At 41.0% G+C, this 25,484-nt stretch overlaps 1 protein-coding gene across 20 annotated transcripts in view; it reads right to left on the reverse strand.

Annotated features, from left to right (window-relative positions):
• The window catches only part of MAGI2 (membrane associated guanylate kinase, WW and PDZ domain containing 2), a 1,587,879-nt gene that overhangs the window by 212,303 nt on the left and 1,350,092 nt on the right, over nucleotides 1–25,484 (reverse strand). For 17 of the 20 annotated variants that reach the window (XM_070071222.2, XM_070071223.2, XM_070071215.2 and 14 more), the window contains 2 exons: nucleotides 6,721–6,752; nucleotides 1,059–1,248 (listed from right to left, as the gene is read on the reverse strand). In XM_070071222.2, the coding sequence (XP_069927323.1) occupies nucleotides 1,059–1,248; nucleotides 6,721–6,752 (222 nt within the window). The remainder of the gene's footprint in view (nucleotides 1–1,058; nucleotides 1,249–6,720; nucleotides 6,753–25,484) is intronic. The other 3 variants (XM_070071219.2, XM_070071216.2, XM_070071230.2) reach the window with 1 other exon arrangement.

Consider the following 25,484-nt stretch of genomic DNA (forward strand, 5'->3'; position numbering starts at 1 on the left):
TTAGTGGAGATGACCTGTAAGAGGGCAGAGAGAAGCACCAGAAATGTCTCATGCAATATTAAAAGCCTCTGCTTTCTAATATTTATAAAGTACAGTGAAAAAATAATTTGGAAAGCCTTCAGATAGGCTGACAAGGGCACACACACTATCCTAAGGACAATGTTCAAATGGGCACCATTGCGTTCAGTGAGAAGCAGAAGATTCAGGTGGAAATGATGGGCACCTGGGTCTGTGCTGGTCTTGGGAGCAGCTGATTTCATGACCATGGGTTGGGACATGTCACTCAAGGCCATAAACTTTTCAGTGATGCACTCAAGGGTCTAAGAGAACTTGGGAACTCTAGACTCAAAATAAGATTAAATGTGTTACAACTTAAAAGAAAAAAAAATGTGCTACAACTTGTAAACACTTCTTCCGCTTTGGTAACTTAAATAAAACTGGCAACCTTCACACACATTGAAAATGAAACATAAATCAGAAGCAAATGTTTTGAACTTTCTTCTGGGGCTTAGGAAACAAAAAGTAGGAAAGAAATTAAAAATGGAAAGATTGAATAAGCTTGCTCTTAGAATCAATTGGCCTTTTAACTCAACAGGTACGAGGTTACAGTTAAATAGCAGGAATAATAATAATAAGTTCTGGTGATCTAATGCCTGGCAAGGTGATGCATGTAATAATACTTATTTCAAAACAGCCACAAAAGAGGGGTTTTTAAACAAATGTGCTTTCCGTAAGCAAATGACAAAAATTTGAAGTGTGGCTATGCTAATTAGCCTGTCCTGATCATTGTACAGTGTATGTAGGTATCAAAACATCATATTCTGTCTTATAAAATATAAACAAGTATTACTTGTCAATGAAAGATAAAATAAAACCATGAAAAGAGGGAGTGAAGGGAAACTGGGCCTTTAAAATTTCAGACCAGTTGACTTTACTTTGGAGATACGTTTGAGCTTCCAGAATATGAAATCATGCCGGATCATCCAGCCTCAGATACATGACCCTGCAGGACCTCAGAGATTGTTACTGTACCCTTGTTTTATGCGGCTTGCACTTACGCCTACTTTCATAAATGGCTCTAGATTTCTCGTAGAGCTCATAGGGGTCAGGCTTCCGCGGGTCAAAGGCCTCTGCTGAGTCAGGGAAGGAGCTCCTGTGAAGTGCGGGTGGGAAGGGCAGGTTCTGTGGGCCGGCAGGAGCAGATAGACTCGTCTGAGGACTGCCTTGATTCTCCCATCGGTCTGGTATCTGGAAGCGAAAAAGAACACAGAGAATGACAGATGAGGACTTCTTCCTGGCTGTTTCTCTTGTCACCTTTAAGTCAGCTTTCTTGCCTTATGGACTTTTCTTCCAGGAAACATTTACAACATTAGTATAAACGCCTTGGGAAAAGATTCTGTGTCCATATAATAAAGCACTCTAGACCATTATAAATAAAAGTGGCGCCAGACTTTTGAATGCAAACTGATATAACCCTGTTACCTATTTACTGGTATTCTCTAGCAAATTACTTAATGTCTCTGGGTCTGCTTTTTTCCCTAAAAATTAAGATAACATATATCTCAAGATAAATTGTGTCTAAGTGCTTAGAAATGTATGGTATTACTTGTTCCTTTGCTAAGATGATTCCAGTCTATTTCATTACTTCTACTAAAACGGTAGTCATCAGCACATATTCATTTGACACTTACGCATATCCTAACAGCCTCCTCCACTTGGGCATTCAGTCTTACAGGGTATATAGATAAGTAATTATACAGCCACCTGGGATTCAGAATTGCCACTCATTTACTGTTGATCTGGTGATTTCTCCCCTTAAATGCTGCTGCTGTTGGTACTGCCCCAAGTTATTAACAATCTGTAGAGCACTTCCCAATCTCCATCACCTTCTTTGACCTTGCTACAGCACAGTGAGGCAGATGAGGGAGGGACTAACATCATTCTTTTATGACTTCAAGGAGGAAGCCAGGTTCAAGGAGGCTACCTATGGACACAGCCAGCTTCCCCTTTACTCAGCCATCAACTGACTCCTCATTTGGATTAAACTTCTACTTTTCTGCTTAGAATAAACCTGCAGTGTGTGTAACAGTCAGCTCAGGTTATCCGCTTGCCTGGGATTCTTCCCTGGGACAAGCCAGCCTCAGCATCAAGGCCACACTCCCTAGTGGCATGGTGGGTTCCCAAGGGTCTAGGTTCTGCTCATCTTGCTCCTATCTGCAGGTGGTTGGTTCCTTCCTAGCCTCTAAGATCGAACACATTCTCTCCTGCCTCTTAAGATTTGCCCACACTCCTTATTTCTATTTCTAGCTACCAACTTCATCACTTTTGCACTCTGCATCTCCTCCCTCACTGCATGTGGTACTAGATTCAGATGAGCATCTCCTTTCCTAGAAGGTATTCATGGACCAGCCTGTCCCTCCTGATGCACATACGGCACCCTCTACACCTTCTTTCTCTGCTTCACACCACTCCTCACACCCAAGAGTAACTATAAGTTGTTTGTCCATGTCTCCTCAAATAGATCGCAGTGGGGACAGGGGCTGCATCCTTCTCACTTCTGTACTATGGACACATAACAAGGGCTCAGAAAATGTTCACTGAATCAATGATCAAAATCATAACTATAACAGGGGGCATCTTTTTTGTTTGTTTTAAAGTTTTGATATCCACAACACCTTGAACTTGGCAGGATCATAACTCTCTGTTCCTTATTGTCTTGTCCTGCTTTTATTTGCATATTGGCTATCTTTTTTTTTCCATTAGGGCTTTGACTCCAGTGCTCACTTGTTATGCATCAATATTTTACAGCTGGCAGGGATGTGAGGGACCATGTACCCCAGTGTTTTTCAAACTGTGCATGTGGAACACCAGAGATCCCTGTGGCTCGCCCTGTCCATCTGGGATTGCAGCCAGGCTGTGGATTGAGCCAGAAAACTGGGAAAGAAATGGGTCACTGACTCTTCTTTTAATCAGATTGACTTCACAGTGTTTTCTGTATGGACTACTGCTCAAGATTTCATTTGAACACTTTCTCTAGCTTAATAAGGGCAAAAAAAAAAACAAAAACAAAACAAAACACCCTGATCTAGACCAATTCCTTCCTGTTAAACATCATTTCTGGAAACACAGAGAGAGCAAGTAGCTTGTCTGAGGGCCAGCAGCTTCCAGGGGCAGATATTGGTCAGATCCAACTTCTATTCCAACAGGAGTGCTCATTTCTGTAAATATACATTGAGGGGGGAATAACTGGTAAATGTGGTTAGATTTTCAGCTTATTGTGTGCTCAGTGGGTCCTCTGTTCCTGTCTAGTAAAGATCTTAATTTCATTTGGTAGTAAAATTCACATGGGAAGCCACACTGGGTTTCCTTGGTTATCTCTTCTGGGTGACCTGGCTGTGATGTGGAAGACCCACATTTGATCCTTTCTTCTTGTTCATGTGAACTGACTTTAGAAATCATGTGGTTGTGTTCTGCTTGTGACTTTCTCCCTTCCATTTCTAAACGTAAGATACCAAATGCTAAACAGTAAATATATTAGAATTGCAGTCTGAGTAGCTATGGTATCCCACTTGTCATCACCTTACACTGAGAATGATCTGATCCCCACATGTGTTTTGCTGGTGCATGTATTGCTCATGTACCGGCACTGGAGCAAACATGCTTCAGGTGAAATATTGGTATTTCTGAAAAACAATCTTGAAACTACAGAACAAATAATGCTTTGGGCACCATTTGGGAAAGTTTCTGTGGCAGACTGACAAATTCTACAATTTATGTAGCATAGAGGATGGGGAATTAGTCAAGAGTCCAGCTCATACTTAGCAAAGCAATCACAACCTCTCACTGTGACATTCATCAACCCTGGAGTCACTGTGTCAGGTTTTCTTAAGAGACTGTGGAACAGAAAATCACTGCACCCAGAGAAAGCAGAATTACAGTTCTACTCCTGCCATCTCCTGCCCTGATCCCTCCAAATTGAATTACCTGGTGGCTTTGAACCAGAAGGCAAGGAGCAAACTACTTGCTTGAGATTAGACATTGCTGGCCCAACTGTACCCCCTGAAGGGTAATTCTGTTAACTCCCCCATACTTCCTTGGACACCTTGGCTTCTGGACTTTTGCTTTCTCCCTCGGACTCCTTGTGTTCCTGTCCACCTATGGGAACATCCTGGATCCTGGTTCTGCTCCCTTGCCCAGGTCCATGGGCCTCACTTGATCTTCCTAGTGCCTTCCTGGCCTTGACTTGTCTAGAGTGTGTGTTACCTGCCAGGTGTTTATCTTACCAAGGTGTCTTATTGGGTCTCTCTTGTCCAGTCCCAGTGATGTCCTTACTCAGGCAGATATTTGTAAATATCTAACTAGAGTAAGGAAAAATGGAAATGAAGTAGTTTCCTGTATCTGGGAGAAAATCTGTATTTCTGTTGGCCTTTGGTGAATGATGGAAAGTATGAAGGAAAGTCACTGAAGTATCAGTGCAAGAGTGGAAATACAGCTCATACCTAGGCATCAAACAGTGAAGCAGAAAAACCAATGCATGATCATGGCTAATATTTAACCCCAGCTTCTGATTCTAGACAGGGCTACAGGGTGCAGAAGGCATGTGAATAATGTAGGTTTTTTCCACCCATAAAATACTCTGCCTAGAACTTATTTTCTTCTTAGAGAAGCTGGGACAGTCTAAACTCATCCCCATCAGTATTTTTGGCAGAGCTTGGAGACACAGGCATCTGGCTTGATTCCAATTGAAGAATTGAACTTGGATCTCTTCCAGAATCAGAATGAGAACTCACTATCATTACTTTATTACTTGTTAAACAGGAAGTGATTATCTTGCCATGGATCCACTTAAGATGTGGGTGAGCAGGACTGAAGAGGGTCTGGGAATGACCCAGAATCAGAAGATTAGATCTTATCCAGAGTAACATTTCCTTACTCTGGCTAAAGATGTCATCCATCCTCTTCAGAGGACACAGTACACAATCCACACCCTGTGGGTATGTTGCTATATTTTTTTCAATTAAATAGCTCCACTAGCTATGTTACTTTCATAGAGTGATTTATTTATTAAGTGTTCATGCACCAAAGGCTGCTTTCTATAGTGGCAGAAGTCTCAATTTTTGGAGTTCAGGATATCGAGGCACTGTTTTAGCACCTTACATAGATTAACCTAGAAGCCTCACAATAACCATGTTGGAGGAGCATGTTATCTCCATTTTACATGCGAGCTTAAGCTGTTAATCCAAGACCACACAGCTAGAAAGGAGAAGAGACAAAACTTGATTCCAAGAAATAGGCCTTCAGAGCCTGCACATCAAACAATTGTGCCACACTGCCTTGCATTTTCGCCAGCAGTCTAAAGGATTTCTGGTGGATACATGGAGGAAGTAAACAACAGCTTTCTGTCTTCAATCAGCATAGGATTTAGAAGCCCAAGCCTTAGCTTTTGAGGAGATGCATGGCCTTAAGATTAGCTGTACATTGAGCTCTGTGAAACCTTTTTCGGAATTATTGACTATGGATGTAATTACTATAATGACAGCAAATGCTGTAATTACAACAAATGACATAATTTGTGTAAATGTGGTACATATAAGGAAATCACTGGATGGCATAATTGTAGCACCATGATGAGGATGCAAGTTTCCTTGTTAAATTAGATGAAGAGGTGTAGAGCCCCAGAGAACAGATTTAAGTTTGGTGGTTAAAGGAAGGAATGATTTAGAACTTGGACAAGGTAAACCAATGTTTAATTTTGGTGCACTGAATCTTAATGAGGACACTCTGGGTGAGAGTTTTCTGCATGGCCACCACAGTCTTCCAGTCATGGGTGTTGGACATTCCATGTAGGGTAGACCATTGTAAGACACCAAAAGATGGGACCCCAGAAAACTGGTCCCAGCTTTTTGGACTTGGACAATGAATACTTTCAGTCTAATAATGTGCCAAGTTTCTCTAACTGCTAAGTCAACTTGGCTAACCTAGCTTTACAAAAGCATTATTGAAAACCACCAGCTTCCTATGCAGGTATTAAAATTTCAGTGTGTTTCATAGGGGAACTAGGCCTGGAGAGGTTAGGTGAAGGGTGAAGGTGGATAGCATGTGGCTCTGAAGAAGATGCAGACATATCACTTGGAGCAATTGTCAGTTTCAGTGGAATACACACACACACACACACATATTCATATTCCAAGCTTATACTTACATACATGGAGCAAACACACAGAGAGATAAATATGTATGTATGTGTATGTGTAAGTACACAACACACACACATACAAATATTTAGCTCTGTAGACATTAAAACACACATATACATATATACAAGAGTTAAATTTCTCATGGACCAGATTTAATTTGCAGGTCAAGACCTCCGGCCCTAGGGCTTGCATTGCTTCTAAAAATTCCACAAAAGAAGGATTATACAGTATTTCTAAAAGGGGGAAAACAAAAGATTTCTACAGTGTTTTCATGACACCAGACTGCTTAGTGTTCATATTCATTTTGTGAGTATACATTTTTAAAGAGGGTGGAATTGTCTTGTATGAAAGTAGGATGACTTCTTCTCTGTCAGATAAAAACATGACACAGAGGATTTGTTCTTTTGACATCACATAACCTCAGAGGTGGAAGAGATTTTGAAGTCACCCAATTCAACTCTTGTTTAGTGGGACTGTAATAGTAACTAGAAATAAAGAAAGAAGCATAATAATTCCAACTTACAGGCTTTGGAGTTTTCCATGGAGAAAAGAAACCTGTAATAAAGAAAACAGTATTTGAACTTTGAAGATGTACCCCACTACCACTTATGGATGGCATGATATTAAGATCATTGTTTTTCACATAAAATTCGTTAACAGCAACAAAATTCTACCTGGCTGTATAGTTTTGTTCAAGGAGCTGAAGTAATTTCACTGGGATTATATTCATAACACTGAGTGTAAGAACATTCTCTTTTGGCAACTGAGGATTCTGAGGCAGACAGAGTGAGTGACCGTACAGTGGCCATCCACTTGTTGACAAGGTTCAAGCCAAGTCATCCTTAGGGATTTTTGTCACACAGCCTCAGTGGGAGGGAGGTGGAGATCACACAGATAGAAAAGTAGATTTTAAAAGATAAGCACCTCTTGGTGTAAGAAATGATTCTGCTTTGTGCACTTGTTTCGTGTGGTTAAAATCAATAAAATTCTTCATCATTCCTAACATTTAAAAAACGTGTATACCTATATTATCAGACTCCATTATAAATTTTTAAATGACTGATCTCCAACTGAGATTTTCTCTAGAGAAGATTTCTACTTTATTATCCCTCTACCCAAATGTTGGCACAATGTTTTACATGAGGAAGCTCAAAGTGTTTAATTGAATGAATCATGTATCATCAAAGCATTTCCACTGCCCCCAAATTATTGAGCTTTTTCTATTTCTATTTCTATTTTCTATTTCACAAATGACATGATGATTAGACTGATCTTATTTTGATTCAAATGACTATGAAGATAATTACAGGTAAAGGAAAGACCGGTTCCCTTTTTCTAATTTTTTTATTATTATTTTGTCATATGGAATCAGTTTCTTAACGAGATGTAAAACAATTTTAAAAATAAGGTGTCGCTCCCCCTCTTCGTGGAGGAGCAACACAGGACCCTGCGCTGTTCTTTCGTCTGCTCGGCCCTCCCCGGGTTTGCTGCTGGTTCTTCCCGGGTTGGCTACTATCCCTTCCACCTCCGTGGAAGGGCAGTTCCCCCTGGCCGCATTCCCCACTTCCACAGGGGAGCGGCACACCGCCGGCCGGCTCTTTCGGGGGCTGCACGGGTTCCCTTAGATGTTCCCCATAGATGTTCCCGGTGCATGCCGTCTCTCTCCTCCTTTATAGTCCTCCTCCGCCAATCCCAACTCGGCTGCCCACACGCCGAGTACGCTGCTCTCCTCCAATCAGGAGCAAGTCCTACAGTTCATTAGTTGAACTGGAGGCAGCTGTGCGGAAGCTGTTTACTTCTCTCCCAGCGCCATATTGTGGGAGAGCAGATGCATAGAATAAGTCTTAATTCGAGTAACTTAGTCTAGTCCGAATTGCTCCCCACATAAGGAAGGTGGGTGGCTGCCATATACTGGTTGTAACAATCCAAACTTTAGCATATGAAACAAAATTATCTTCTTTTCACATCATATCTTCCATCTTTCAACAATTTGCACTCACATCAATATCAGTTATTATCTGATATAACGTCAAATATAAATGAAATGCTGAAAACATGCCACATACTGCTTATCACCCCTTAAATTGGGGCTTGTCCAGCTATGGCTGACAACCATAACCTATTTATAGGAAATATCTATAGAAGTTTGGACACACAATTACCGAGACACTTAAAAAAATCCAGTAAAAACAGCAATTGCCCCTCATTGCACCACTGTGAAGAGCTGACAATTTGTTTTATGAAAACAGGGCAGTTATGTAAGCCATCATGTTTCTGAGCTTTCCTTGGAACCCAGAGTTACATTCATGCTCCAGTGCAATAACCCTTTACCTAAGGAGCTTGGTACAATTAGCACTTCTCCTGTCTCACGTGCTCTAGTTGTTCTTTTCTCTCTTTCCAGTGATTGAAAAAGATTATTTTTAAAAATTCTGATTTGATTACAATTTAATTACAAGGATTTCTCAACATCTTTCTTAGAAAGAGTTAAGAGTAAAAATGACAAATACATACATTTATCCCCATGATCCATTCTGCAAAATGTCAATGAAAATAACCTGACCAAGAGTTAAAAAGTGAAAACAAAATTTTAACCTAATGGCCTTATAACAATTATTTTCAGTGAAGGATGAAAACTATTTGCTGTCTTATGGAATTGTCAGCAACATTTCTTTTGGAACAAGATATCATTTATATGTTTTATAAGGTCAAAGTGTTCATTTATTTCCTCTGCTTTCTTTGTGTTTGTCACTATCTTCTTGGAGTGCTTGGACAGATTCTGAGTATTTGCTGCTTTATGTGTGTTGGGTGCTAGATGGACACAGAAATATTAAACATGGCCCCTCCTCTACGAAGGAGTGGTCATCTCCAGGTGGAACACTATATGAAAAGATGATCCTCCCTCTTATGGAAAATGCAGTCATCTGACCACTTAGTAGTTATGGTACTAGGAGGGCATAGGGTGGAGTTTGGGCAAGAACAGTCAAGAAGGGAAGGTGTTTATTTAGCTTAACCTCCTTTTAGCATGGGCACTTTGGCTTCCCATTCTGTCCAGGCTGCTTCATTCAGTCTGACCTTAGACCTTTGGTATGACTGAAGACTTTGCTGTTCCCACCATGGCAGTCTCTAGAATATTCCTGACACTGAACTTTCTGCAGAAGCATGAGTCTTAAAAGCAATGGTTGCCCTTTCTGAGTTATTGTCAAAAAGACAAAAATGAATGATTTGTTGCAGAGTTAAATAATCTCAGGGAATAAGAAAATGAGGATATTGGGGCTATTATTGCGGAACAGTGGGTTAAACTGCTGCCTAGTAGGCCAGCAATCCATATTGGAGTGCCAGTTCAAATTCCGGCTGCTCTGCTTCCAATTCAGCTCCCTGTTAATGTGCCTGGGAAAGCAGTGGAAAATGGCCCATGTGCTTGGGCCCCTGCTACCCATGTGGGAGACCAGGATGGAGTTCCTAGTTCTTTTTTTTTGACCTGGTCCAGCCCCAGCTGTTATGGCCATTTGGGGAGTGAATCAGCAGATGGAAGACCTCTCTCTCTCTCTCTCTGTCACTTTGACTTTAAATAAAAAATAAATAAACATTAAAAAAGAAATATGAGTGTACTTCGAAGGCTCACAGAAAATGGAGCTAAAAGATAACTTTATTTTGATGCCAATTTTTCGATATCCATACATAGTTTTCCATAATAAGCATTTCTCATGAACTTTTGTAGAGCCCTCATAAGGCTCAGAACAGATTTACTTAGTAATTAACTCGCATGATCCATTGTGTTTTTGTTTGTTTGTTTGTTTTTGGCAAATTATCAACCATGCTGTAAGCATCAAAATTAAGATAAACAGAAAACATCTATTTTGAATATACTCAGTTTGGTCCTGACTAAGCCAGAAGATCAAGTTTTCTAGGTGATGAAACTCCAATTTTCTGCTTAATTTCATTGGAAGATCTGCAGAAATACTATCATAACATGGGTCAAGATATTATTCCATATTACAAATGCACAATAATTTCTATTTCAGTTAACCTGTGAAAAATAAGCCCAAACCAAATAAACACCTTTAAATCTTTTAAGAAATATTCAGGTTATTACATTGAACTTATCTCTGAAATTAGGTAGGAGACGATTGTTAACAGAAGACTTGTGGGATCTGGGGAGTTTTATACATGCTGTATTGTACCTCCACATTGCATATCTGGAACAATTTTTTCCTTTTTTTTTAAAAGAATTATTTTATTTATTTGAAAGTCAGAGTTACACAGAGAGAGAAGGCGAGGCAGAGAGAGAGAGAGAGAGAGAGAGAGAGAGAGAGATGTCCTCCATCCGCTGGTTTACTCCCCAATTGGCCACAATAGCCAGAGCTGAGCCAATCCAAAGCCAGGAGCCAGGAGCTTCCTCCGCGTCTTCCCATGTGGGTGGAGGGGCCCAAGGAGTTGGGCCATCTTCTACTGCTTTCCCAGGCCATAGCAGATAGATAGATTGGAAGTGGAGCAGCCAAGTCTTAAACCAGTAGCCAAACGGGATACTGGCACTGCAGGTGGAAGCTTTACTCGCTATGCCACAGCACCAGCCCCTATTTTTATTTTTTTAAACATTTTTTATTTATTTGAAAAACAGAGTTATAGAGGCAGAGAGAGAGAGAGAGAGAGAGAGAGAGGTCTTCCATCTGCTGGTTCACTCTCCAGATGGCCACAGCTGCCAAAGTTGGGCTGATCTGAAGCAAGGAACCTAGAACTTCTTCCAGGTCTCCCACATAGGTGCAGGGGCCCAAGGACTTGAGCCATCATCTACTGCTTTCCCAGGTCATAGCAGAGAGCTGGATCATAAGTAGAGCAGCTGGGACTCAACCAGCACCCATATGGGATGCTGCCACCACAGGACATGGCTTTACCTGCTATTCCACAGCATTGGCTAGGGACCAATTTATGTGTATTCTAAGTAACAATTTAAAAATAAAAACATGGGGCGGAGCTGTGGCTCACTTGGTTAATCCTCTGCCTGCGGTGCCGGCATCCCATAAGGGTGCCGGGTTCTAGTCCCGGTTGCTCCTCTTCCAGTATAGCTCTCTGCTGTGGCCCAGGAGGGCAGTGGAGGATGGCCCAGATGCTTGGGCCCCTGTACCCGCATGGGAGACCAGGAGGAAGCACCTGGCTCCTGGCTTCAGATTGGCGCAGCGCCAGCTGTGGTGGCTATTTGGGGAGTGAACCAATGGAAGGAGGACCTTTCTATCTGTCTCTTTCTCACTGTCTGTAACTCTACCTGTCAAATAAATTAAAAAAAAAGAATAAAAACACAATAGTAACACTTATCTCAAATGATATCCACTCAATTCAGTAAAAAAGAAAAAAACCTCAGAAAATATTTACTCTTTCCCTTATTGTCAGAAATTTTTCTTTAGAGAAACCTGAGAACCTTCCATTTATATGGGTCATTGTCTTGTTAGATGCTTGTTCAATGGTAGCTCAGACTGAGGTCTCAAACTCATGAGATGCAAAACTCTTAGTGCTGTAAAGGACTATTTTCAAATTGCTTAATGATCACGCAACACATTGCCTTTTCTCCAGCAGAAGCGTTCACAAAGTGGCTCTTTTTAGAACCTACTTCTCCTGACACATCAGACTCAAAATGAAAGACTACCAATATATTTACAGTGGTTCTGAAGGGAGAGCCCTCTCTGGTGTACATGTTCAAGCCAGGAGTTTTATTTGTTTTTATTTTCATGGGGCAACAAGATCATGCATAGGAGGAGTCTTCAAATGGTTCATGTAAAATATGTATCATGGGGAAAATAATTCAAGGATTTCTAAGTTATTTTTGCATCAGAAATGAACTTATGTTTTAATTCCCTTTTTTCCATGAACTTTTGGAAGTTCACTCATATCTGCTGGGATAAATGAGTCTTATCTTAAAGATTATCATTATAATTTCATTTATTTTGTTCAAAGATTTGTTTATTCATTTATTTGAAAGTGGGGGGAGAGACAGAGACAGAGACAGAGAGATATATCTTCCATCTGCTGTTTCATTTCATTCTCCAAATGGCCACAATAGCCAGAGCTGGATCATGCCAAAGTCAGGAGTCAGGAACCCCATCTGAGTCTCCACATGGATGGCAGGGACCCAAGTACCTGGGCCATCACTCACTGCTTCTCAGGAGTATTAGCAGGGAACTGGGTCAGAAGCAGAGCAGCTGAGACTTGAAGTGGCACTCTGATATGAGCTGCCAGTGTCCCAAGCAGTGGCTTAATACATGCCTCTCAACTTCAGGTACTTTAGAAGGAATTCTATGGTGGCTAAAAATGATGGAGATGCTGGGGAAACACTTCCCATTTCTGTAAGTAGCAGAAAAGGAGTATGGACAACTCTAAAGTAAAGACCTGTTCCACTGCAGATTTCTATGCCTTCTTCTTAAAAGCTGCATGTTCTGTTTTGCTTATTAAAGTGGGAGACACAGCAACATGAATATGCCTGGCATAACTGAACTGTACACTGAAATGCAGAGGTTCCCCAACTTAAGATGGTTCAACTGAATGAGGGTTTGACTTCATGATGGTGCAGAAGTGATATGCATTCAGTAGAAACTGTATGTTGAATTTTGATCTTTTCCTGCCGAACAATATGTGATAACATCTATCTCACGGTGCTGGGTAGTGATAGTGAGAGCAGCTCCAGGTTAGCCAATAATCATGAGTGCCAACAACTGATCCTCTACCAAATGCTGTGTGGCTAAGCTCTATCAGTCAGTAGGCTGGTTGTATTGAATGCATTTTTGGCTTATGATATTCAAATTACAGTGGGTGTATAGGGTCCCACATGACCCCACCAAAAAGGAGCATCTTGCTTAAGATGGCAAATTTTATGATACATGTATTTTTACCACAATTAAAAAAAACACTTTTTTTTGGTGGTTGATTAGTTGTACCAAAAAGGAAAACCGTTGAAGTGAAATCGACACTATGAGAAACAGTGACTTGATCAGCCCTTGTTCCTGACTGTTGATGTACAATTTAATACTTTATCCCTTTTAGTATTTTTTTGTTCTAGTTAATACTATTGGTTGAACCCTGTAATTAACACACAATTATTCTTAGGTGTTTAAATTTAACTTAAAAGTGATCCTTGTTAAATATAAGAGTGGGAATAAGAGAGGGAGGAGATGTACAATTTGGGACATGCTCAATCAGACTTGCCCCAAATGGTGGAGTTAGAAATGTGCCAGGGGATTCCAATTCAATCCCAGCAAGATTGCATGTACCAATGCCATCTCACTAGTCAAAGTGATCAATTTCAGTTCACAATGGATCACACTGATAGGTCTAAGAGTCAAAGGGATCACATAAACAAGACTAGTGTCTGCTAATACTAACTGATAGAATTAAAAAGGGAGAGAACGATCCAACATAGGAAGTGGGATACACAGCAGACTCACAGAATGGCAGATGTCCTAAATAGACTATGGCCTCAGAATCAGCCCTTAAGGCATTTGGATCTGGCTGAAGAGCCCATGAGAGTATTTTAGGCATGGAAAGCCAAGACACTGGCAAAAACAAAACAAAACAAACAAACAAACAAACACCTAAATGAAAGATCTCTGTGAGTGAGATCCTAGTAGAAAGAACGGACCATCAAAGAAGGAGCTGCCTTTCTCTGAAGGGAGGAGAGAACTTCCACTTTGACTATGACCTTGTCTAAATAAGATTGAAGTCATTGAACTCAAGACGCTTCCATAGTCTTGGAAACTCATGACTAGAGCCTAGGGAGGTTACTGACGCCATAAACAAGAGTGTCAATTGTTAAGTCAACAAGTCACTGTGCACTTACTCCTCATGTGGGATCTCTGTCCTTAATGTGTTGTCCAATGTGAATTAATGCTATAATTAGTACTCACACATTATTTTACACTTTATGTTCTGTGTGGGTGCAAACTGATTAAATCTTTACTTAATACATACTAAATCGATCTTCTGTATATAAAGATAATTGAAAATGAATCTTGATGTGAATGGAATGGGAGAGAGAGCAGGAGATGGGAGGGGTGCGGGTGGGAGGGAAGTTATGGGGGGGAAAAGCCATTGTAATCCATAAACTGTACTTTGGAAATTATATTTACTAAATAAAAATTAAAAAAAAATAAAAAATGCTTTTGAAGTAAAAGAAAAAAGAATAGAGAAAAAGGTTAAAAGGAAAAACAAAAGTGTGCACATATCCCATGGGAGAGAGAAAAGAGAAAGTAAGGGCAGGTGTTGTGCTGCAGCAGGTTAAACTGCTTCCTGTGCCACTGACATCCCATATGAGCACAGGTTTGAGTCCCGGCTGCTCTACTTATGATCCAGCTCCCTATCAACGTGCCTGGGAAGGCAGCAGAAGATGGCCCAAGTGCTTGGGCCCCTGCCACCCACATGGGAGACCAGGATGGAGTTCCAGGCTCCTAACTTTGGCCTGGCCCAGCCTCAGTCACTGCAGCCATAAGCAGATGGAAGATCTCTCTGTCGCTGGAGCTCTGCCTTCAAATAAATAAATAAGTCTTTACAATGACTTGATCAGCCCTTGTCCTGACTGTCAAGGAACAACATAATACTTCATTCCTTTTAGTATTTTTGTTTGTTCTACTTAATGCTATTGGTTGAACTCTTTAATTAACACACAATATTCTTAGGTGTTTCAATTTAACTGAAAAGTGATCCTTGTTAAATATAAGAATGGGAATAAGAGAGGGAGGAGATGTACAGTTTGGCACATGCTCAATCAGACTTGCCCCAAATGGTAGAGTCAGAAACGTGCCAGGGGATTCCAATTCAATCCCATCAAGGTGGCATGTACCAATGCCTTCTCACTAGTCCAAGTGATCAATTTCAGTTCACAATGGATCATAATGATAGGACTAAGAGTCAAAGGGATCACATAAACAAGACTAGTGTCTGCTAATACTAACTGATAGAATTAAAAAGGAGAGAACAATCCAACATGGGAAGTGGGATACACAGCAGACTCATAGAATGGCAGATGTCCTAAATAGCACTCTGAAGTCAGAATCAGCCCCTAAGTCATTTGGATCTGGCTGAAGAGTCCATGAGAGTATTTTAGGTATGGAAAGCCAAGACACTCTGGCAAAACAAAGCAAAACAAAACAAAACAAAAAAACAAAACCTAAATGAAAGATCTCTGCGAGGAGATCCCAGTGGAAAGAATGGGCCATCAGAGAAGGAGGAGCCTTTCTCTGAAGGGACGAGAGAACTTGTACTTTGATTATGACCTTGTCTAACTAAGATCAGAGTTGGCGAACTCAAAAGGCTTCCATAGTCTTGACAACTCATGACAAGAGCTTAGGGTGATTACTGATGCCATAAACAAGAGTGTCAATAGTTAAATCAACAACAGGAGTCACTGTGCACTTACTCACCATGTAGGATCTCTGTCCTTAATGTGTCGTACAATGTGAATTAATGCTATAACTAGTACTCAAACAGTACTTTACACTTTGTGTTTCTGTGTGGGTGGAAACTGTTGAAATCTTTACTTAATATATGCTAAACTGATCTGTATATAAAGATAATTGAAAATAAATCTTGATGTGAATGGAATGGGAGAGGGAGCAGGAGATGGGATGGTTGTGGGTGGGAGGGAGGTTATAGGGGGGAAAAAGCCACTGTAATCCAAAAGTTGTTCTTTGGAAATTTATATTTATTAAATCAAAGTTAAAAAAAAAAAGAAAAAAGAAAAGAAAAAGGTTTCCCTAAATGGAAAGAAAAAGGCCATGAGATTTTTAAGTATTCTCCAGTTAGGGTTAATTTGAGGGAGAAAAATAGCACTGATGACATGAATCTTTAATTTTAAGACCTCATTTTCCTACAGCCTGGCAAACACACTTTCTTTCTATCAGAAATTCTGCCTTCGGTAAAAGTAAGCCAGTAGAGTAAAGAGCTCATTTCCGCCAAAGCTACTTCCAATGTTATTCACTTTTTTTTTTGGCTTTTGATTCATATATTTTGATTCATATATTTCTTATTAAAATTCAATACATGGGTTAAGCCCCACAGTCACTTTAGATAATTCAGTTAAGCAATTGGAAGTAGGTAAAAGGGCAATTTTTCTTAATGAAACTGACCTAGGCTAACAAGTGACCTTTCCCGTAAATGAGCATGGGAGAACTACTCCTTGGCAGTACTTTAACGTCAGAGAAGCACGTTTTAGCCAACCAGTGCATTCTGTTTGCAAAGAACAGTTCATATTAGCTGCCACCTTCCACCCACTGAATCTGTCCTTTAGCTTTTTATAATGGTGTGAGTTAAGGATTTCTTTGCAACGCTTTAAAAATTTTCCTTTTAAAGAAAAGTGTTCATCTTATAAATACTATAAAATTGTTTCCAAATGACCATTTTTTTCCTTCAAGATTTATATATTTGATGGGCAGGCACTGTGGCGTTGTGGGCTAAGTTTCCATTTGTGGCGTCAGCATCCCATACAGGCGCCAGTTCTAGTCCCAGTTGCTCCTCTTCTGATCCAGTTCTTTGCTATGGCCTGGGAAAGCAGTGGAAAGTGGCCCAAGTGCTTAGGCCCCTGCACCCACATGGAAGACCTGGAAAAAGCTCCTGGCTCCTGGCTTCAGAGCAGCCCAGTTCTGACTGTTGCAGTCATTTCGGGAGTGAACCAGTGGATGGAAGACCTTTCTCTCTCTCTCTCCCCTCGCTGTCTGTAACTCTACCTCTTAAGTAAATAAATAATGTTTTAAAAAAGATTTATTTTTTTAAAAAAGATTTATTTATTTGAAAGGCAGAGTGACAGAGAGAGACCTTCCATCCATTAGTTGACTTACCAAATGCTTAAAAGAGCAAAGGCTGGTCCAAGATGAAGTTGGGAGCCAGGGACTCCATCTAGATCTCTCTTGTGGGTGGCTGAGACCCACCTCCTTGGGTATCAACTGCTGCCTACCAGGCACGTTAGCAGGAAGCTGGATGGGAAGTGAAGGTGGGAGTCCATCCCAGGAACTCTTACATGTGATGTGGGCATCCAAATCAATGGCTTAACCCACTGCATCACAATATCCTTTCCCCAAACGTCCATTTTATCTCTGGCTTTGTTTGTTAGGGAGACAACAGTCTGACCATTTCAAGTAATCCCAAGGAGTATCTAAGATGAGTTAGTCTGTGCATGTTATCTTCTGATAAATTCAATTACATGAAAGGTGGTTTCAAAATAAAGCAGGTGGGATGAACAGCCTTAGCCTTGGGCAGGCATAAAGGGGTGGACTGGAAGAGAAAGGTTGTGCCAGGGTGTCTATAACTTTGAGTAAGGTGAGTCTTGCAAATAACATCAACACCTGCAAAGTGCTTTTTATTTATGTCCCAAATATGATCAAAGGCAATGAAGAAAGCAAACTTCTCTGAGTTTATGGCACACTGTGAACAACTGGCAAAGAAAATATAGAAGGACATCAATACTTGTAAATAGAAAAATCCAGTCTTCAGAGGTGTTTTAAAAATTTTTCTGTATAGCAAAATAAACACTCAGGAAAGTGAAGAGATAACCGACAGAATGGGAGAAATTATTTGTAAACTATGCAACTGATAAAGGATTAATAACTAGAAAATAACCAGGACAAAATCTGTAGAAGTGAAATTGACACTTCAAGAAGGGATGACTTGAGCTGCTTTTGTTTTGACTGTTGAAGAACAGTTTCATTTTGTTTGTTTTTTTTTCCTTCATACTATTTGATGAACTCTTTACTAAACATAGAGTTAATCACATGTGTATAAAGTCAATTGAAAATAGATCTCAGTAAAAAATAAGAGTGGAAATAAGAGAAGGGGGAAGTTTGTAACTGTAAAGCTGTATAGTTCTGCATACATCCCTACAGACTTATTTTTAAGGATACAGTTTAAAAACTTGTCATGGGACTCCAAACCCCATTAAGCTGGTGGTAAAAAGGCCCCTTTTTTGTTAAAGTGATCACATTAAGTGTTAAACTGAACATATAGATAGGATTAAGTGTTAAAGTATCATATAAATAGGATCAAGTGCCTCATAATAATAACAGATAGACTTAAAAATGAAAGAATGTTCTAACATGGGAAGTAGTCCACACAGCTGACTCATAAAACGACAATCACTTTAAGTAACACTCTGACCTTAGAATTAGCTCTTAAGTTTTCCTGGTCTGTCTGAAAAGCCTGTGAGAACATTTCAGGTATAGAAAGCCAAGACACTGTGGCAAAATTGTTCTACATGAAGGATCTCTGTGAGTGAGATCTCAGTAGAAGGAAGTGGCCATAAAAGAAGGATGTACTTTTTTTCTGAAGGGAGGAGAGAACTTCCACTTTGCTTATGGCCTTGTCCAAATACTGATGGAGTTTGTGGACTCAAAAGGCTTCCATAGCCTAGGTAGCTCATGCCAAGAGCCTTGGGTGGTCACTGACATCATACTTAAGAGTGTTAATTGTTAAATCAACAACAGGAGTCACTGTGCACTAACCTCCCATGAAGGACCTCTGTCCTAAATGAGTTGTATTATAAGAATTAACTTACTCCTCATGTAGGATCTTTGTCCTTAGTGTGCTGTACATTGAGATTTAATGCTATAACTAGTACTCAAACAGTATTTTTCACTTTATGTTTCTGTGTGGGAGCAAACTGCTGAAATCTTTACTTAATGTATGCTAAACTGATCTTCCGTATATAAAGAGAATCGAAAATGAATCTTGATGTGAATGGAAGGGGAGAGGGAGTGGAAAAGGGGAGGGTTGCGGGTGGGAGGGACGTTATGGGGGGGAAGCCATTGTAATCCATAAGCCGTACTTTGGAAATTTATATTCATTAAATAAAAGTTAAAAAGAATTAACTGTAAAACTAGTTCTAAGTTTTTTTTTGTGTGTGTGTGTGTGTGTGCAAATTGTTGAAATCTTTACTTTGTATAGAGTTGGTCTTCTGCATACAAAGGTAATTGAAAATAAATCTTAATGGAGAATGGGACTGACAAGGGGAGAGGGAAAAGGAGATGGGATGGGAGTGCGGGTGGGAGAGCAGGTATGGTGGAAAGAATAACTATATTCCTAAAGTTGTACTTATGAAGTTTTTATTCCTTAAAAAGTAAGTAAAAAATTTTTAAATGGTAAATGTCCAGCACTGTTTTTTTTTTTTTATTTAAAAAAACCTTCTAGAAAAATCTTTAAGTAATTTAACACAGATGAAATGTCTGGTTTTTATACCAACATTGAATCATTGAATAAATATTTACTGAGTTTGGCTAACTTGTAAGCATTATAAATTCAACACAACAAAAGTGAAACCTTTGACCTTTCCTCCCAAACCTCTCTTTGGCATTCCCTATTTTGGGAACCTTCACCTTCTCTCTGAGTTTCTAAGACAGGAAACTGAAAGTCAGTCTTAACATTCACCCTCCCTTACTTCCTTATAGCCAAATTTTGTCTATTCCACCCTTAAAATCTACTTTAAACTCACTTTTTCCACCTCCTTGGCCACCACTGTAATCCACAATTCATTATCTTTTGCTTGAGATGAGACAATAGTAAATTAGATGATGTCACTGAACCTGAATAAGTTTGCAAGCCCTTCAATGGATTCCCATTACACTTAGGATAAAACAGAAAACCCACAAGTCACTGAGTAAAATGGCCCCTACCCACTCCTCAGCCACTTCGTGGGTCACTCCAATAAGAAAATTTCTGGTGGTCCATTTTCAACACAGAATGGAAAATTACTCCAGCTGACTTGCAGATGTAGCAAAACTCACTAGGCAAACAGGATGTTATAGAGTAGCCAACTCACAAGAGGACATTAAAGTACAGAGAAGGAAGAAGGAAGGTATCTTTGTAGCTTAGGTGAGGAAGATTGTACACCCCATAGTATTCAGCCAATGAGGAAGTGAGGGAGAGGCCTGCATGCAAGGATATAAATTGCTTGCTGTAACTGTTCTGGGTGTGCCTGCTCTTCAGACATCTGATCTTGCAAGACTTATAATAGTTTTGCTTTCACTGGACTTCTTGAGTGTGAGGCCAAGTCCATCTCTTGAGTGGACAGGTGAGGATATTTTCCATGTACCTGTTCATTCACTTGGTTCCTTGAGTAATCCAGGCTTTTCTAAACACAGGGCCTTTGCACAAACTTTCTTTTTCCTACCCTTTCTCACTCATCACATAGTCATGTCTGACTTATTTATGTGTCAGCTTAAATATCATTTTCCTAGGAAAAATGTTCTTGACTTTTCATTTTCTGGCATTTAAAAAAGATGGATTTTATATATTTGAAAGGCAGAGGAAGGGAGAGAGAGAAAGAGATAGAGATAGAGAGAGAGAGAGAGAGAGAGAGAGAGAGAATCTTCCATCTGTTGGTTTATTCCTTAGATGACTCTAACAGTTGGGGTTGGGCCAGGTGAGGCCAAAGCCAGGAGCCAGGAGCTCCAGCTGGGTCTCTCACCTGGGTGGCAGGAGCCTAAGCACTTGGCCCATTTTCCACTGCGTTTCCAGGCACATTAGCAGGGGATAGATTGGAAGCAGAATAGCCAGAACTCGAATCAGCACTCTGATATGGGATGATGGGCGAAGTCGCACCACAATGCTGTGCCCTTGACTTTTCATTTTCTTTCTCTTTCCTTTTCTTTCCTTCTTTCTTTCCTTCTTTCTTTCCTTCCTTCCTTCCTTCCTTCCTTCCTTCCTTCCTTCCTTCCTTCCTTCCTTCCTTGACAGGCAGAGTTAGTGAGAGAGAGAGAGAGAGAGAGAGAGACAGAGAGAAAGGTCTTCCTTTTTCTGCTGGTTCACCCCCCAAGTGGCCGCTACGGCCGGCACATTTGGCTGATGCGCTGTGCTGATCTGAAGCCAGGAGCCAGGTGCTTCTTCCTGGTCTCCCATGCGGGTGCAGGGCCCAAGGATCTGGGCCATCATCCACTGCACTCCCGGGCCACAGTAGAGAGCTGGACTGGAAGAGGAGCAACTGGAACAGAATCCGGCGCCCCGACCGGGACTAGAACCCGGGGTGCTGGCGTCGCAGGTGGAGGATTAGCCTAGTGAGCTATGGCGCAGGCAACTTTTCATTTTCTTTTTTTTTTTTTTTTTTTTTTGACAGGCAGAGTGGACAGTGAGAGAGAGAGAGAGAGAGAGAGAGAGAGAAAGGTCTTCCTTTTGCCGTTGGTTCACCCTCCAATGGCCGCCACAGCAGGCTCGCTGTGGCTGGTGCATCACGCTGATCCGAAGCCAGGAGCCAGGTGCTTCTGGACTAGAACCTGGTGTGCTGGCGCCGCAGGCGGAGGATTAGCCTATTGAGCTGTGGCGCGGGCCTGACTTTTCATTTTCAATCTGGTTCTTTATTACACTTTCTCATTTCATCCTGTATTTTTCCTTGATATGGCACTCAACACTATTTGAGTATTATATTTGAGTTATACTTGTGAACTTCCATTAGTGAACTTACTAGTTTAATATCCACCAACCCCATTAGAGTATACAATCCATTATGGAAGGGATGATACCTATTTCCTTCACAATGTATTGCCAGTACTTAGCTAATATCTAGCACATGGTGGATACTTTAACAAATTAGCAATGGCAGTGTAAGGTAGGGAGTGTAGAAGACAGAAAAAGTCACACGATACCAAGGAGAATTGATGAGGCTTGGTTTGCTGGGAGTGGAGAAGTGGTATTAAAAAGAAGACAAAATCTCTCATGACCTCAAGCTTGGAATTGGAAGTAAGCACTGCAGAACAGAGGCTTCTCTGAGTGTAGTCAAGGAAGTCAGGTTATGGTCAAAGTGACCATAGGAGGTGCCTTTGGGAGCCTGAGTTCAATTTTAGTTTGAAATACATGAAGTTTGAACCAAAATGAGCTTGTATTCACACATAGAACTCCTGTAGTAGTTTGCTCTATCATCTAGGCCTCCAGATACAGTTTGTTAGGTTAAACTTAAAACAATGTAATAGAATTGTGTAGCATGGAAAGGGAAATCCTCAGCATTTGTAGAAAAATGAGTGAAGTGTTTTAAGAAGTAACAGCCAAGTAAAATTTAAAGATGCGGTAAATGGAAATACTCATAAAACATAGCTTGAAGTAGTTTATCAAACAGGGGGTCAACCAGTGGCCTTGGTATAAGCAAAGTAATGACTAAGATACAGCCAGGAATGAGATTCCAGACAGCTGAACGGAGGGAAGGTGAGGAAGCAGAACTGAGAAGTGGCTAGGAGGTTGCAGAAATGACGTCCTGGTGGGGTAACCATGTTCATGGGCACAGGACAAGGGACCTGGCCAGAGAAAGGTCTGAAGACCCAGGAGAAAGAGGGTGATTGGTGGAACCATTTGCTGAGAGGAAGGGATCCAGAGCATTGAGGAGGAATCAGCCAGAACTGGGAGAGCTGGAGGCACGCGAGTCCCTTATCATGAAGCTGGAACAGGTCTGCGCGGGGCAAATGCCCAGGATGTGCCCCTTGGGGCAGGCTTGGGACTAGACAGGAGCGGCTGAAAGTGGCAAGCACAGTGGGACGTAGTCATTCTGGTTATGAGGCAGACGATTTCCGAGGCAGCAGAGTGGAGGAGTGTGCGCCCAGGATACGACGTAAAATGGATTTAGGTGCCAGCCCCAGCTCTGCGGCTTGCTAGTTATGCAGTGCCACTTACACATTGGGGGATGGGCGGTCCTAACAGGGGACTTCAAAGAGTTCATGAGAAAACGAAATTAAAGAACATTTGAAGCTCTTTCGTCTATTCTTGAATTAACTCTGGGGTCCTGAGGGAGACCCTGGGTGTGCTCTGTGGCTCATATCCGGGTGACTATGAGGAAGTCCCTTAACCTTGCGAAGTCTCAGATTCCTTGTCTGTAGCAAAGCTAAGAATAATAACAGCAATTATTTTTGTGAGGATTAAATACTAATGGTATGCTTACAATATATCACTACAAAATAGTACATTGTTCCATTTACTGTTTTTCATGCATTTTGAATTCTTTTGGCATAAAATAGAGGTTTGCTTTTCAGCAAGGTGTTCAACAGTTTATTGGACAATACTTGCATCTATATTTTTCTTCTTATTTGTTTTAGGCTTATTGTTTTTTTGCTTTAAGCTGCCTTTGGCTGAATGGACTGTGGTTCATTTGTATTTTCTTTGTTTATCTTTTCCAATCTTTCATTCCATCAAACTTTTCCATTAAGTTTCTTCTGATTGTATTGAGGTGAGGGAGGTGGCTCCAACCTCACCCTACAGCCTCGGCTCTACTATAGGCTCCCACCCTCATCATTACTTCATCATTGATCTTTCATGAATTGTTGTTAAATTTGTGTTTTTCTGCAACTATTTAAACAAAGATCATACTGAGATTTACCCAATTTAGGTGGTTTTACTGCTCACTACAATTCCTTCTATCCTATTCCTTCTCCATTTTTCTATTTTTCATTTTGATTCTTCTCTCAGTGTTTGTCCTCAAATAATTTTTCCAAAACAGTGCATTGTTGCTGTGACAGGCAGACTTGTGGCCTCCAAGAGATATGTGTATACCCTGTGCCTATGCTACGTTACAAGGTGAAAGAGAATTTTCAGATCTGCTTAGAGCTAAGGGTCTGGAGATGGAAAGAATATCTTGATTGATCTGGGTGGCCCCATGCAGGAGGGAGATGACTGTGAGGAGGTCTCACCTTGTCACTGCTGGCTGGAATGACAGAGGGAGGGAGCCACAGGCTGTGGAATGTACAAGGCCTCCAGACACAGGAAAGCACAGTGGAGTGGTTCTCCCACAGAGCCAGGAGAGAACCTGTTGAACCCTGTGCTGGATTCCTGATCTGGACAATGGTCAGGGAGATTCGGGTTGTCTTCCGCCACTAAGTCTATAGGAAGGAAGGAGGGCTGCAGTCAGAAACCCAAACGGCTGGCATCTTTCCTAAGTACTTGCTTATCATTTCTAATTTTGTTAAAAAATAAAACGAGGCCACAATTTCCTTCCAATCTATGAGAGTTTTACTGTTGTTGTCCTCTGACAGTAATGTAGAGGAAAAATCTGGGTCCATTCAACTTTTGTTTATTAGCAAGTAATTTTTTTCTCTCTGAATAACCGAATAAAGTTTTATTATTTAAATCCTTTAAAAGTCTTATAAATTGCTAGAATATGCTTATGCATGAATTTATCTTCATTATTCTTTCTGATTTCTTTGTTCTTTTATTCTTAACCTTCAGTATTTTTTTAAGATTTATTTATTTATGTGAAAGTCGGAGTTACAGGGAAGGAGAGGCACAGGCAGAGAGTAGGAGAGAGATTTTCCATCTACTGGTTCACTCCCCAAATGACTGCAATGGCCAGGGTTGCGAGCTTCTTCAGAGTCTCAAACATGGGTTCAGGGGCCAAAACACTTGAGCCATCTGCCACTGTTTTCCCAGGCCATTAGCAGGGAGCCAGATTGGAAGTGGAGTAGCTGGGACTCGAACCAGTGCCCATATGGGATGCTGGCACTGCAGGTGGTGGCTTTACCCACTATGCCACAGCACCGGCCCCTAGTATTTATTAACTTACTTTTTAATTCTATTTATTTGAGAATTAGAGAAAAAGGGAAGGGAGAAAGAGGGAGAGAGAGTGAGCTCCCATATGCAGGCTCATTTCTCTAGGTGCCTGCAACACATGGACCTCAGCTGGGGCTACAGTCAGATGGTATCCAGATCACGAACACACTCCAAGTCTCCCATGTGGGTGGCAGGAATCCACAAACTCTGATATGCGATGCAGGCATCTCAACCTGCCTAAGGCCCAGGTAGCGCTTGTGGTCCAGAGAAGGTTCTGTGGTACAAATAGGAGACAAGTGCTTGAGGCAGGAACAATGCCAGCTTCCAGAAACATCCATAGCTGCCTATTGGAGAAACCAGGGTAACCATACCTCTGGCACGGGAGAAACTAAATAAATGTACACTTAAGTGATTATTTGCAGTGGTGGGTGGGGGGACAACAGATTTATGTCATGTTAAAATGGGCGTGGCAAATGAGTTTCAACTCTTCTGCCAGTGCTAATCAACCAGCTGCCTGGAGTACTGTGTTGAGGATTTGCAGGGGCTCACAGGAAACATGCCTATGTCAATTAGTAACCCAAAGTGGGGGAGGGGTGCATGGGCCCTGCATTTGTCACCCTCCTTTAACATAGAACTATTATTTTATTAATGTAAGAGCTGAGTGAATATATCTTTAATGAGACATCATAAATCCTTCTAAGGATCTGACCTTTAAAATGCACAGCATGTGGCGTGTCTTTGGTTAATGGAGGATCCTCCAATTATTCATTTTAAGATATGGCTAGGATGGGCTTCAGAGGCAAA

This window comes from Oryctolagus cuniculus, chromosome 3, assembly GCF_051225735.1.
Source record: "Oryctolagus cuniculus isolate XC-2025 breed Fujian yellow rabbit chromosome 3, ASM5122573v1, whole genome shotgun sequence".
NCBI lineage: Eukaryota > Metazoa > Chordata > Mammalia > Lagomorpha > Leporidae > Oryctolagus > Oryctolagus cuniculus.